General features: G+C 45.9%; 2 protein-coding genes across 2 annotated transcripts in view; both read left to right on the top strand.

Annotated features, from left to right (window-relative positions):
- PRKAG1 (protein kinase AMP-activated non-catalytic subunit gamma 1) overlaps positions 1-13,409 on the top strand; it is a 15,427-nt gene extending 2,018 nt beyond the window's left edge. The window contains exons 2-12 of the mRNA XM_045287262.1: positions 3,784-3,832; positions 8,579-8,688; positions 8,893-8,974; positions 9,075-9,133; positions 9,272-9,317; positions 9,562-9,616; positions 10,571-10,697; positions 10,791-10,956; positions 11,072-11,109; positions 11,326-11,472; positions 11,614-13,409. Coding sequence (XP_045143197.1) covers positions 3,784-3,832; positions 8,579-8,688; positions 8,893-8,974; positions 9,075-9,133; positions 9,272-9,317; positions 9,562-9,616; positions 10,571-10,697; positions 10,791-10,956; positions 11,072-11,109; positions 11,326-11,472; positions 11,614-11,721 — 987 coding nt within the window. The 3' untranslated portion in view covers positions 11,722-13,409. The remainder of the gene's footprint in view (positions 1-3,783; positions 3,833-8,578; positions 8,689-8,892; positions 8,975-9,074; positions 9,134-9,271; positions 9,318-9,561; positions 9,617-10,570; positions 10,698-10,790; positions 10,957-11,071; positions 11,110-11,325; positions 11,473-11,613) is intronic.
- Positions 13,410-14,519: 1,110 nt separating this feature from the next.
- Positions 14,520-14,809, top strand: part of DDN (dendrin) — a 5,431-nt gene continuing 5,141 nt past the window's right edge. Inside the window, exon 1 of the mRNA XM_013006924.2 lies at positions 14,520-14,589. Within this exon, the coding sequence (XP_012862378.1) occupies positions 14,520-14,589 (70 nt within the window). The remainder of the gene's footprint in view (positions 14,590-14,809) is intronic.

The following is a 14,809-nucleotide window of genomic DNA, read 5'->3' on the forward strand; positions in this document are numbered from 1 at the left end:
CAGCCTTCTTCACCACACTTATGCACCCATTCGTCTTCAGCGTTTATGTGGGGAAGGTGATCACACAATGATAGTTTTTGTTCTTTGAGCTAAATTGTTTTTAAATGAAGGGAAAGAAAGCCCCTGCTTTGAAAATGCTCAGTCTGTGTCCAGTGGGGGTGAGGGCAAGCAAGCTAGCTGCAGTTACTATGTAAGGCAGACTGAAAAGTGCTCCGATCCAGAAGAGGCAAGGGGCTGTGGGAGCAGGGGAGGGAGACCTGGGCTGAGAGGAGTGGAAGCAAGGGCATAGAAAGTAGGGTAGATAGGAAGTAACGGGGTGAGCCAGTGGCTTGATGTTGCCAGAGCTTTGGATTTGGGTCACTCAAGGGAGGAAGTGAGCAAAGGTCAGGTTGGAGACAATGCAAACCATGTTACATTTGACCTTTGTTTTGTAAGAATGGGAACCTAGGGAAGGTTTATGAGCAAGGAAGTACTAACAGCTTGATGGCTTCTTGTTCATTGGATCGTGCTGCTTCCCAAAGGAGTGAGTTTCTTGTTGGGAGATGAATGCCCCCTCCACACCTAAGATGCTTTAGTGGGAGAGCTTGGTGACAGCGCAAAAGAGAAGAGAGATTTGGGCAGGGAGACGAGTTTACGGAATGTTGCCAAGTGAGAGGTTTGCAGAAGCCTAAGTGAAGTCTGTCAAGGAGAATGAGGGACTTGAGGGAGGCAATGCGGACTGGTCAGCATAGTTTACCACTGTTAGGGAGAAGGGAGGAATGGAAATGACAATTCTGGGCTCCCAGCAACATAGCAGTGCAATAAACAAGGGAGCCAAAGCCTGAGTAGTAGGAAGGGCAGATTTTACTGTTTTGTTTTTAAATCATTTTATTGGGGTCTCGCTCAACTCTTATCACCATCCATCCATCCATCCATTGTATCAAGCACTTTTGTACATTTGTTTCCCTCATCATTCTCAAAACATTTGCTTTCTACTTGAGCCCTTGGTATGACCTCTTTATTTTTCCCCTCCCTCCCAACTCCCCCATGAACCCTTGACAATTTATAAATTATTATTATTTTGTCATATCTTATACCGTCCAACGTCTCCCTTCACCCACTTCTCCCCTGCCCCTCCCCCAGGGAGGAGGTTATATGTAGATCCTTGTAATCTGTACCCCCTTTCTCCCTCATCTTTCCTCCACCCTCCCGGCTTTTACTGTTTTATATTACTGCATTTGAGGCATCTTGGTGGCATTTGTGGCTGTCAAGCAGATTATTGGAAATGTGGATCAGTCTGTGTCAGATCTAGCCTCTGGCTCCCTAATAACAATGTGTGTGTGTCGGTGGGTACTTTCCTAGGTCTCTTAAGTTATTACAAGTAGAGAGAAGTTGACATAATCAGCTCCGCTGTGGAGAATCAGAAGATAAACAGGTTCACTTGTGCCTTTTATGTCAGTTTCTGTATCCCTATTTAGCTGTCCCGAGGGGCCTTCAAAAGTGTGTGTGTGTGTGTGTGTGTGTTCGTTCCATTGTCTCTTCATTTCTATTTTTCCACCAGTTTTTTTGTGCACCTTCATATCTTTGCTTTCTCTGTAAAGTTATTCGTAGGTCTCACTGTTCAGTGTGAATCGTTAACATTACCAGTTTGGGGGTGGGCTAGTTGCTACAGGGGATACAAAGAAATAGGAAAGTGTTCCAGGCTTCCAGAAGATATCATCTGTTTGAATAGGGAACAAAATATCTATATGAACAAAATAACTCCATGCAGTATGTATGTATCATATTGTGGGTGCAGCAAGTTCTGCAGAAGGAGCTGTTCTAGAAACCAAGATAGAGACTTCCATAGGAAAGGGAACAGACTGTGGAGTTTGCCAAGGGAGGGGAGGATGAAGCACTGGGCCATATGGTTGCTGGGTGTTCACGGGGTTTGTGGAAGATGATGACCCACAGGAGAGAGAAGGGAAATCGAGGAGCAGGGGAGGGGTAAACTGTTGGGGGTTTGATTAGTGCTTTAGACTGTGGAATACAAAGTTAATGACGGGAAATGTGTACTGCTACCTGGGTTATTATTTAAAAAGACAAAAAGCTGTTCCTGTGCCCTTGTGAGACCTAATGCCATGTGTGTATCTAGACTGTGAACAGCCTTCTTTCCCACTTAAGAGTGACAAGGCTGTTGTTCCAAAGGCCTTGCCAAAGTACCAGTCCCGGCTACCAGACTTATTACAGCTTAGTGTGAAGAGAAGGGGACTGTTTCCCGTGCCCCCACCCCACCCATTAGGAGAGGGACATTTAGGACTATCTTGCCAACTTTACCTTGTTTGTCAAGTAAAGGCCTCTAATTGCATGTGAATGCAGAAGCTCTTGAAGCGAAATGTGGTTTATAGTTACTTTGGGGATTCACTGTATTTTTATGCAAATAATGCACCATTCCGGCAAAAAACAAAACAAAAACGGCACCCTGACTTTGATAAGCATGCTATGCCAGTTTTTAAAAAGCATGTTGCTGATTGCCATTTCTATTTCTGATCCATGAAAACTTCACTTAAGGTAGGTACTGATTTTTTATATTAACTTGAAATGTATGCCAAAAGTGTTTACCAGTAGATCAACTGTTGAACTAATGTGCTCTACTTAGCAACTTAAATTAATAGAAACAAATGCACGATTCAGATTTTCCGATTATGGAGACTACCAACTTCTTGACCATGGCTGTACCTTTTATTATACGGTTATGACCAGGAATAACATTTTTGGAATACATACATGTGTAGGAAATTACAGAAAACTAACAGAATGATATGGGAGACCGGGTGAGTAATACATGGGCGTGCTATGCCAGAACTATTTTACATAATTTCATCAGTTCTGTGTGTTATATATGAGTGCCTGGTTTATGTGGCTGCATGCACCTGGTGTGCAGGAACTCTTAATTCAAGTGGATGAAAATTGTCGTGATCCCTTCTGGGTTCCTAGATAACAATGACATTTCCAAATGTTTCACTTGAGGTAGCACAGAGATGCTTCTAAATGTTTGTCTGTATTCAGAGCGCTCTTGGGCAAAGAAGTTTAGAAAACCCACGACTCCTGGGCTGTATCAGCCTTTGACTCCCAAGGGTGCTGAGGGGACGGACCTCTGGTTGCGGAACATTTATGCTCTTCCTGCAGCCCTCAGTCTGACAAAATTTTTACTGTTGACTGACAGCCATCTGCCAGCAACCGCCCACCTGTACCTCAGTGGTAAGGGGAAGGGGTCTGCTGACAAGTTCCATTCCCATAACTATCTCATGAGTGGGAGAGGAACGCCGTGCTGACTCTATTTTTTTTCCTTTAAAAATTACCACATATATCATATAGTGCAGTCACGTCAAGCAGAATTGTACCATTGCTACCACCATCGATTTTTAAACGCTTCCCTGTTTTAATCTGGTAGATCTGTGAAATCTTCTGGGGTTAGCTCTAAGCCAGATTTTCTAGTCTCAGCTTTTAAGTCTCAGCTTTCATCAGAAAGGCAATGTAGTATGCCCCAAAAGTTAAGGCAAATCTGTTTAGATCCTTAACTTCACCCTTTCCCAGCCATGTGACCTGGGGCAGGTTGCTGAATGTCACTTGAACCAACCTCCGTTTCCTAAATATGAAAATACATACTTCAGGGTTGTTTTGAAGATGAAATATGGTTGGTGTGTAAAGGGTCCCGTAGTGCTGTAGAGGAACTCATTACTGCACCAGCCCAGCCCCTAATGTTGCCAGGCTGTGATGGTGGAACAAGGTTAAAGTGAGTCTGTGTTTCTCTTGTCTCTTCAGGTCACTTCTTCAGACAGCTCCCTAGCTTTGGAGAGTGAGCATCCTCCAGGTAAGTTTGTTGAAGAAACAAGACTGGTGATGAAACCCATGACCAGACCTAACTTGTTCTCAGCAGTGCTTCCACATCTTTAGTCAACCAACACACACACACACACACACACACACACACACACACACACTGCCACTGAGCGAGTCTGACTCATAGTGACCCTGCAGGACAGGGTAGAACTGTCCCTGTGGGTTTCTGAGACTGTCTGTGTTTATGAGAGTAGGAAGCCTCTTCTTTCTCCCAAGGAGCTGCTGGTGGTTTTGAACTGCTGACTTTGCGATTCGCAGCCCAATAGGTAACCCACTATGCAGCCAGGACTCCACATTTCTCTTAGGGTTTAAAAAGAAAAAAAATTGCTGTCAAGTCATCTCCAACTCATGGCAGCCCATGTGTGTCAGCGTGGGACTGTGCTCCAGAGGGTTTCCAATAACTGATTTTGTAGAAGTAAATCTCTAGGCTGTTTCTTCTGAAACCCCCACGTAGACTTGAACCTCTAGCCCAGGGGTCCTCAAACTTTTTTAACAGGGGGCCAGTTCACTGTCCCTCAGACCCATTGGAGGGCCGGACTATAGTTAAAAAGAAAAAAAACTATGAACAAATTCCTATGCACACTGCACATATCTTATTTTGAAGTAAAAAACAAACGGGACAAAAACACCCGGCAGGTTGGATAAATGTCCTCTATGGACCGCATGTGGCCCGCGGGCCGCAGTTTGAGGATGCCTGCTTCTAGCCTTTCAGTTAGCAGCAGCTAAACACATTAATTATTAGTAGCACTCAGGGTAAACTCCTTGGGAAAAATGAAAGCTGGACCAGATAGTATGCCAAACCATACAAATCAAGAGCACTTCAATTTGACAGAATCATTCGGGTAAATCTTGGCCTGGCAGGGGTGATTAAAGTTACCCTCAATTAGCAAAAAGACGTGAGGGGAACTTCTGAAGTACAGGAAATCTTCCATTGGCTGCTCTGGTTTGGTTGATCAGGTTTTAGAAGGCCCTGGTGGTATCAAGCACTCACTCAAGCCACTAAAAGTACACCACAAATGATAGAACGGCCTGAAAGCCCTTAGGACCAATCTAGAAATCAAGCCACGAAGCTCTAAAATCCAAGGGCCAGGAGAAGGCAGTTCTAACAGGAAGAATAAAAGTAGACCATCTAGAAAGCTGAAAATCCTATAGGCATATCTGGTAAAGGGTTATTCTCAGGAGCACTCCTAGGTCTTCCTGGAGCCTGGTTATGGTATTAGAGGAGTACGTTCCCTCCCGGGGGATTGAAATATAGGCTGAGTATTAACATCAAGAGGTATAATAGTATAGGAGATGTTTGAACATATTAAGGTTGTATGAGTTCTGCACAGAATTAAAGATGTTTCCACTTTCATTTTGTGGGTTTCTAAAACCATTCATCTTAATTCTGAATTACCTGGGTGACACTTCCTAACGGAGCACTGCCACATAATGATCAGCGCTGACGTTTATGCCTCTGAGTACTTGACTGTGGTCTCCTGTAGCTCTCCTGTCCTGTCTGAAAGGAGGCAGTACCTATCCAGGCCAGTTATTCAGGAAGTCAGCACCTAGATGTGCCAGGTCTGATTTTCAAAAGGAATTAGGACTTGTTAGGTAAAACCTCTAGATTTTTCAAATGTGACACCTGATTTAAATTATTTATAAAATAAACATACACCAGAGAAAGCCAAGTCAACTGTATTTATGGGACTTTAGCCTAAATGACAGAATCTAAATATAATGCATCTCGAGTGTCAAAGACATGTTCTGAGAGTTCTCAAGTTTGTCATTAAAGATGGTGGATTAAATACACACGCCTGCATCTACTTCCCTTCCTTCGCAGAAAGCCATTAAAACCACCAAACGGTGTAAGTAAAAAAAGATAGAACAAGAGAGGAAACAATAGCAATTGAAAAGCAGACAGAAGAATGGTAAATATCTTAACAGAAAAACTGCTGAAAGAACTGAATTCAAAATTAGCCGTAGGGAAAGCCAAAGGGCATTGCAGGTCTAAGAAGCAGTCAAGATTCCTTATCCCAGATGCTGCAACTGGACAACTCCCCTCCACACTTTGGCAAAGACTGTGGGTCTGGAGAGGAGTTCTGGCTCCATGGAGGGCTGAGGGACTATACTAGAAATAGGGGCATGGAGCCCTCTTCCTCCCAGTCAGCCTCCAGAACACTGTCAGAAAAGACTTTGCCCTCCAAACAGGAAATTGTCTCATCCTTCTGTCCAGAATCCAACCAGCTCAATGGGAAAGTCCTAAAAACCTAAGTACTGAAAGTTCCCCACCTAAATGACTCGCCATCAACAATTCTCATTCACATCTAATCATCTTTAAAGCCTCTCCTCTGAAAAAATGCTTGAAATGCTCTTAAACCAAGGATTCCCGAACACCTGAGGACAGCCTGGGGAGAAGAAGGAACGGCCAGAGAGGGGAAGGAAGGGTCACAGCAGAGTGGAAGACAACTCACAAGTTACCATTTTCTCAGTATCCTGAGATAAGAGGATACATTTGCAGCATGAAATAAGTATAGGATATATAGATACCTAAAGTAATTCCTGGAAAACACAAAAAGAGCCCTTGGAAATTAAAAGTACAACGGCAAAAAAATTAAACCCAAACAAGTGTGTAAATCAAGTTAAGAAGTCTAGAAGAAAACAGTTAAAAACCACAGAGATGGACAATAGGAGAGAAAAGATACTTAGCAAAATATCAAAACAAAGATTCTGTCTGGGAGGCCCAGTCTCTGAAGATTAGGTGATTATAGCAAGGGAAGAATGAAAACAGGGAAGGAAGTAATTCAAGAACATCGCCTAGAAATTACAGAAGTTAGTTTTCCCCTTGAGAGGACCCCCTGGATATCAGCACCGTGCCATGTATGAAATTGACCCATCGTGAGAGTGAACGTGGAACACAGAGAAGAACCTACAAGTTTCCAGAGAATAAGTTCAATGCCGTGGACGCTTAACTCCACCAGAATCTAAGGCTGCTTTCAGCATTCTACAGGATAATAAAATCCAACCTAGAATTCTATGTCCAGCCAAATTACAAATCAAGGATGGAGGGTAGAATAAAAATGTCTGCAGGCTACAAGGTGTCAAAAAAACTTAACTCCCGTGCACCCTTTCTCAGGAAGCTACTGGAGACTGTGCTCTAGTAAGTCAAGAAAAATGAGAACATGGGATACAGGGAACAGGAGCACCAGCACAGGAGAGCCGTGAGAGGAGGCCCCGGGGTGGTGGTGATGGAAGAGCCTAGGATGACAGCACACGGGACAAAGCAGCCCGACTTGAGCAGGTCAGAAGGTCCGGGAGAGACTTCATCGGGTAGTTTAAACCGATAGAATGCCTATGATGCTTCTGAACTTCTTGAGCGAGTTAGACAATTGGTAAAGAGTTTAAGGATTGAATGAGCTCTAAGTGCTTTACATAGAAAAATAAGAAAACAAAAAGACAAGACAGTGATGAACTCAAGGGAAAACAGGAGCAGGGGAGGGGGGAGGTTACTATTTGGCTTAGTTCTGAGTTAATAGTCAAAACAATTTTTTAAAAATAATTTTAAATACTGATGATTATGGTGTAACTTCTGGGAGGATGGGAGGTGCATGTTCAAGAAGGGCTTATACTTCTTATAGGAAAGAGAAGTAAAAATTGTCATCTTCCTTGATAGTGAGCTAATAGATAATACCCCCAAATGAAAAGAATTAAACAGTAGTATAAACATTATGGACACAGAAATGTATCAACATGCTCAGATCAAATGGAATGTGCTTATTTTGGGGATGAAGTCAAATAGGGAGGTAGTTGGCAAGAATTGCTGTTTTTCTTAACAACATTTGTAGAGCTATTTGACTTCATGAAACTGCTCATGTACCTTTGGTAAAACAAAAAATGAAGAGGGAAAAAAAAGACGTAAGATTTTTATAGCAGATCTGGGTTTGGGACTTAGTTCTGTCACTAATGGTCTGACCTTGAGCAGTTTATTTAAACTCTTCTGAACCTGTTTTCTTATCTGGAAAAATGGAAACAATATTTACCTTACAGATTTGTTAGAATTAAATAATGTCTATAGCACATTCAAGCCATTATTTGGGAGAGCTGCTGCTCCAGTTTAGAGCAAGCTGTTAAAATCAGAGGAATAGAAAGGTAAGCCTCAGCCAGGAATTCCCATTTGGTCAAGGCATGAATGGCAATTCCCAGGGTGGCCCACACCTGGTGACTTTCCGGGAGGTTTGGGGTAGGTTTATTAAGCACTGGGTTCCAGCTTAGTATTTGATCCAAAACAACCATTAAAGGCGTGGACCATGCCTTTAACATCTGAAGATCTTGGAAGAATTTTATGAAGGTTACTTATTTTTCTATCTTTATTCAGAGACAAGAACAAGTGAAAATGTGCTAAATACCTCTATGAAAGGAAACGGGCCTAACATGAGAAAACAGCTTTCAGACGCAGACAAAATAATGAGAAATCCTATAGACTTTCTGTTTTAGTCAGCCATCTTTGGCCAAAAGTGCCAATAGACATCAGCTTACCCAGAGACAGGGTTGTGGGGTGAAATGGCTTCTGAGGGTTTTTTCCTGGTTTTGTGGAACCAATAAGAACAAAACATACACTAGGGTACCTTATTTTTAAAATCATGCTCTGAGTGTTTTAGAAGCTACAACACTTGCTTTCTGCCTCTTGAATGGGAGTTGTTGCAAGGAAGGAAGCTACTAACCCCCCCACCCTATGCAGAGACCGCAGAGTCCAACAACAGCGTGTATACGTCCTTCATGAAGTCTCATCGCTGCTATGACCTGATCCCTACAAGCTCCAAGTTGGTTGTATTTGATACTTCCCTGCAGGTAGGTGACCTCCCCCCTTCCCGTGTCCCTCCTTTGAAGCCTCTGCTTCCGTACTTCCGTACTTCCCGTCCTAGCTCATCCCAGGGATAATATTCTTGTCCTATGGGGTTAGTCTCATGTTTTTCCTGACAGACCCAACCCTGTGCTTTTCAAAGTCCTTCCCCTGTGAATTTCTCTTTGTGTTTATTACTCTTTTGGCTACAGGTGAAGAAAGCTTTCTTTGCCTTAGTGACTAATGGTGTACGAGCTGCCCCTTTGTGGGACAGTAAGAAGCAAAGTTTTGTGGGTAAGCAAATGTTTCTGGAATAGAGTATTTTTGGACATCTTGTGCCTGGGTTCGGAGAGAAGCTTAGGCTGGTGCTGAGGTCTCTTGTCTTGGTCTCTAGGCATGCTGACTATCACCGATTTCATCAACATTCTGCACCGCTACTATAAATCAGCCTTGGTAAGGAGCCCTAGGCCAACAATCAGAGCCCTGCCCAGAGTCCTGCATTCTTATTTTCTTTCCTCCAAGCAAGCCTACGAAGCAAATGAAACCAAAACTGGGAGATCAGGTCTCAAACTCTGTTGCTTCCGCCTCTAGGTGCAGATCTATGAGCTAGAAGAACACAAGATAGAAACGTGGAGAGGTGTGTAGCAGATTGAGGGTTGTAAAAGGATAAAGCAGCAGAGATTGTGCAGAAGGAGGGAGGGCTCCCTGAAAAACAAGGTGGCTCAGGGGAAATATGTCCCATCCAGTTGTCGTCCCCCTCCCGCCTGACCCCCCCAAACACACACACAGACACCACCCCACACAGTCAGGAAAGTGATCTGTGAGAATTAGTTCTCCATGGCGGTATTTTGCATGTGAAAACTCATTCCTTTTCCCCTCAGAGGTGTACCTACAGGACTCCTTTAAACCACTTGTCTGCATTTCTCCTAATGCCAGGTGAGTTCCCGTTATTGCCTATTTGTCCAGAAGGTGAGCCAGACTATGGGCATAGCTAACGCCCTCTCACTGCCCTCGAGTCAGAGCCTGCTCATAGCAACCCAACAGGACAGGGTAGAACTGCCCCTGTGGATTTCTGACACTATAAACCCTTATGGGAGTAGAAAACCTTGTCTTTCTCCCTCAGAGAGGCTGGTGGTTTCAAACTGATAACCTGTGGTTAGCAGCCCAACGTGTAACCCACTACTCCACGAGACCTCCTTTAGCTAAAGCCTTAGACTGGTGGTTCTCAACCTGTGGGTCGAGACCCCTTTGGGAGTCGAACGACCCTTTCACAGGGGTCGCCTAAGACCATCAGAAACCACATATTTCGATTGTCTTAGAAACCAAGACACGCTCCATCTCCAGGCGGGTCCCCCCAAAGGCAGATACACCCACTTACGAGTATGCTGCAGAAGACTGTTCCCCGTGCTACACCATGCTTCAAGACAAAATTTCATTTATTTGCCATTAGAAATAAATACTTCACAATATATAATTACATATTGTTTTTGTGATGAATCACTATGCTTTATGTTCCATTTGTAACAGTGAAAATACATCCTGCGGATCAGATATTTACATTATGATTCATACAGTAGCAAAATTATAGTTAATGAAGTAGCAACAAAGATAATTTTATGGTGGAGGGGGTTCACCACCACATGAGCAACTGTATGAAAGGGTCGCGGCATTAGGAAGGTTGAGAACCACTGCATTGGACACTCAAAAATCTAAGGAAAGGAGCAAAAGAGAGAAAAGATACTCTTCCCAAATACACACTCACTCTGTAGGTCTAGTGTAAATACTGCCTCCGCGCATACACATACCATTTTTCCTTTTATAAGCTCACTCATTTAATTTCCTTCAGCCCCAGCACTATGGAACTGATCATTGTTTCCCACCTTCCCCCAGCTTGTTTGATGCTGTCTCTTCTTTAATTCGAAACAAGATCCATAGGCTGCCAGTTATTGACCCGGAATCAGGCAATACTCTGTACATCCTCACCCACAAACGCATCCTCAAGTTCCTCAAGTTGTTTGTGAGTGCCCCTCGGCCCAGTTCTTATATGTTGGAAGGGTCTGTGAGGGTGGTGTAGGGGTCCTGGAATTCAAGCTGATGGCTCTTTCCCCAGATCACCGAGTTTCCCAAGCCAGAGTTCATGTCTAAGTCTCTGGAAGAGCTTCAGATCGGCACCTACGCCAACATTGCCATGGTCCGCACGACCACCCCTGTCTATGTGGCTCTGGGCATCTTTGTGCAGCACCGAGTGTCCGCCCTGCCAGTGGTGGATGATAAGGGTGAGCAATGGTGGGGCCAAGGGCGTTCCCCCAGCACCTCTGCTGGGAGAGGGACTCTGGGCAGGGGAGCCTTGGATGTTAGATCCTCCTTACTGAGCCGCCTCTGTCCCCCTAGGGCGTGTGGTGGACATCTACTCCAAGTTTGATGTTATCGTGAGTGACTGTGGAGGGTTTGGGAGGTAGGGAAAGGGGGTTGGGGGAAGGGGTATTGAATTATGTAGGAGGAGAAGGGAGTCTGACTTGAGAGCTTCCAACCTTTCAAATCCTGTTTGAAAAGGAATTGTTGAACTGGGTGTGGCTTGAGGGGTCCCTCCGGTGAGGTTTGGGAGTGGCTCCCTTCCTGGTAAGCGCCTTCCTCTTTCTACCCAGAATCTGGCAGCCGAAAAGACCTACAACAACCTAGATGTGTCTGTGACCAAAGCCTTGCAACATCGGTCGCATTATTTTGAGGGGGTCCTCAAGTGCTGCCTTCATGAGACTCTGGAGACCATCATCAACAGGCTGGTGGAAGCAGAGGTAGGAGGTCCCAGACACGATAGAAGTAGGGGTGGAGGGGTGAGAGGAACAGGTTGGTGGGCTGGGGAGGGAGGATGAGGGGCCCACCCCAACTGAGACTTGTACTGAGTACCTCCTTCCTCTCTTGTTGCTCTGGGCCAGGTTCACCGACTTGTGGTGGTGGATGAGAATGACGTGGTCAAGGGAATCGTATCTCTGTCCGACATCCTGCAGGCCCTTGTGCTAACAGGCGGAGAGAAGAAGCCCTGAGCCGGGGGAGAGGATCAGGCAGCACTCACTGCCTCCAGCAGCTCTGGGAAGGAGATGACACCTTGGGAGAATCGGAATGGTCCCTGCCCTCAGGAGTGCAGGGAGTTGGAAGAGGAAGGAGGAGGAGTGTTCTAGTTGTCCTTACCTTCACACATATGCTTGAGAACATTGTAGTCCAGCCCTTGTCCTCTTAGACCTAGCTCCTTTCTGGGTCGGTGATGGGCTCTGGGCCCGCCCTCAGGCAGATTCCGATCTCTAAGAGATCCCTAGACTTCACCCTGCCTGTGCCTCCTTCCTGCCCCAAACTCCGCCCTAGGATAATAGCACAACAGCCTTCATAGAGATATTTTTATTCATCCTGTTTCATGCTATTTGGGGGAGGCCAAGTCCCGTTAGTGACATTTCTTCCCATAATGGGAGTGGAGAGCACTGCAGCGAGGAAAGCCTCTGAGTTCCTGAGCTGTTTTTCTCCGGAGGCAGGCAGGTGGGGGTTAAGTGGAGGATGCGGTAGTTAGCTGAAGTTAATTACTTTTCATGGCAAATCTAATTAAAATGACAGCACCCTCCTCGTGGCATTGCAGTGTTTGATGTTTGCCGTTGATAGACACTACTGCTCCAGCCTTCCTCTTTCCTCTGACTCCTGTGACTCGTGAATAGCAACAAGCACACCACCTGTATGTAGATAGAATGTGTGCTGTGCGCCAGGCACCCTTCTCTGTGCTTTGCTTTACATAAATTAATTAATTTAACCCTTAGAACGATGAGAGATACTATTGCTATTCCAGTTTTATAGACTTTAAAACAAGCAGGCACAGAGAGGTTAAGTAACTTGCCCAAGGTCACACAGCTAGTAAAAAGTAGAGTTGCCATTTGAGCCCTGACAGTCTGGTTCCAGATCCCAGGCTCTCTACCGCTACACTAGATTGCCTTCAATAGCTGATATTCCCTGCAACCCCCTGCTTGCCAGCTCACTGTCCCCTCTGCCCGGATCAGAGCTGGAAGCCCATGAGAATGTTAGGCTGTCACAGTAGACAGGCGAGGGTTTCCTCCAGCCAGAGGCCCGCCACCACCATCAGCTCTCTACATGGAGGAGCTGGGCTGTGTTTGCATTCTTCTGGGCCGTTGTTGTCTTTGAAAGTCTTGCCTTTCTTCCAAGGTGAAAATAGCTGGAGGAGGGAGAGGGAACATATCGGGACCATGGTGACCCCGTCTTAACCAGTTTGAATTGAATTGTGACCCTCCAAAATTTGTACCCATGTGCTAGGCCATGATTCTTAGTGTTAACATTGTTTATCCCCCATTTTGTGACTAGATGCAATCTATGTGTTGTCAGCCCCAAGCTCTATGAAGTTGATGAGGCCAGACACAATCTATAGGATTAGGTAGTATGTAGAGTCCATCTCTTGAGATACAAAAGAGAACAAGTGAGCAGAGATCAAAGGAACCTGCTGCTATCAAGATAGAAGACCCGGAAGCAGAGAAGGCCTTTTGGCCCTGGGATCTCAGCATGGGGAACCTCCAAGACACATGGACAATCTCCAAGGGTTGACAGGCCCACAGGAGTTGAAAAGAGACAGGGAGCTTCCCCCAGAGCCAACAGAGAGACAGACCCTTCTTCCAGAGCTGGCACTCTGGATGTGGACTTGTAGCATCCAAAACAGTGAGAGTAAATTTGTTTGAAAAAGCCATCTAGTGTGGTATTTCTGTGAGAGCAGCACTAAAAAAGTGGCCTTTCCCCTGTGCTGGCAATGTGTGGACCAGTACTACAGGCAGCACTGGGTACCATGAGTCTGAGCTCGATGCCCAGTGTCCTTTAATCACTGCCATGCAGTTATGATAACAATTTCCCGTCCAGGGCCCAGGAGCCACGTCACAGGAACTCCTTGTCCCTGTCCCCACCATGCCTAACTAAGCCCTCTGAGCCCCTCGTCCAACCACGCTGGTGTTGCCCCCAGGCTTCCCGAAGGAGCCCTGGGAAAAGCAGCAAGACCTCGGCTTTCCGTGCTGCATCATAAAGATGCACTGTGGGGTCTGCACACGCCTCACTGTACATTCCCAAACTTGGGGGAGGGAAGCTTCCAAGTAATTAGAATCGGGGCATGTTTATGTTATGTGTGGGTGGGTGCATGGTGCAAAGGACAGATGGCTCCGTGCCACGTTCCAGAAGGAGGGTTTGTCTAGGGAGGTGGCAAGCCCTTTAAAAGCCCTAGGACTCTGGTGAGACCTGGGGTGGAAAGAAGCTTCTTCAATCGGCCCCCCAGTGCTGCTGGTAGGTACACAGATTCGGGGAGTCAAATGGGTGGGATGGGGCACTTGGGTTCCCTCTTTTAAAGGCTCATGATAAGAACAGGAGGCCTAGGTTCCCTGTCAGTCAGTCTCTGCCCCGTAACAACCCTTCTGGTCCCATCCCCTTAAAAGGAAGAGTCTGTACTCAAAAGACTGCAGATGCTTTAAAGGAAAACAAATTGAGATTCCTTCCTCATCCTATACCCTCCCCCCCAAAAAAACCAGCCAGTGTCAGAGTCAGTAGGATAGAACAGAGGGAAAGGGATGACTACCCTGGGAGCCCAGCTATCTCTTCTGACCTGTGCCTCTCTCAGGAGACACAAATTATCCCTTCTTCCACACGAGCCATTGCCATATACACAGTCTCCCCCTCCCCTCCAAGGGAGCTGCTGCCACGGTTGCCAGGCATGGTTGCTAAGTCTCTGCATGTAAGGGTTGGCGTGGGCTGTGCTGCCACTAACATTACCATGGTGAATCAGGGGACACCTGCCATAGGCTTGGGGGGAGGGACCATGTGGATGAAGCAACAGACCCCCCCCCAGAGCAGCAGAATGAGCCCAAGAGCATCACTTCAGGTGGGAGGTGGGCATTGTGGCACTGTAAACAGGAGCTCTATCCTGGGAAAAGGGGGTCACTTTCATCATTTCAGTTGCTAAGGGATTGGTCGTGCCAAGGGAGCACACCATTCCTCCTTTCTGAAAGGGCACAGTGCTTAGCTCTATCCCGTCCTCCCTAAAGCTGGGCAGAGCTGTGGGCACAGAACAGTGTGACCCCAACATCCTGGCTTCTGGACACAGGAGCA

The sequence above is a fragment of the Echinops telfairi genome, unplaced genomic scaffold (assembly GCF_000313985.2).
Source record: "Echinops telfairi isolate 266 unplaced genomic scaffold, ASM31398v2 ScPeMD7_12;HRSCAF=54, whole genome shotgun sequence".
In the NCBI taxonomy this organism is placed as follows: domain Eukaryota; kingdom Metazoa; phylum Chordata; class Mammalia; order Afrosoricida; family Tenrecidae; genus Echinops; species Echinops telfairi.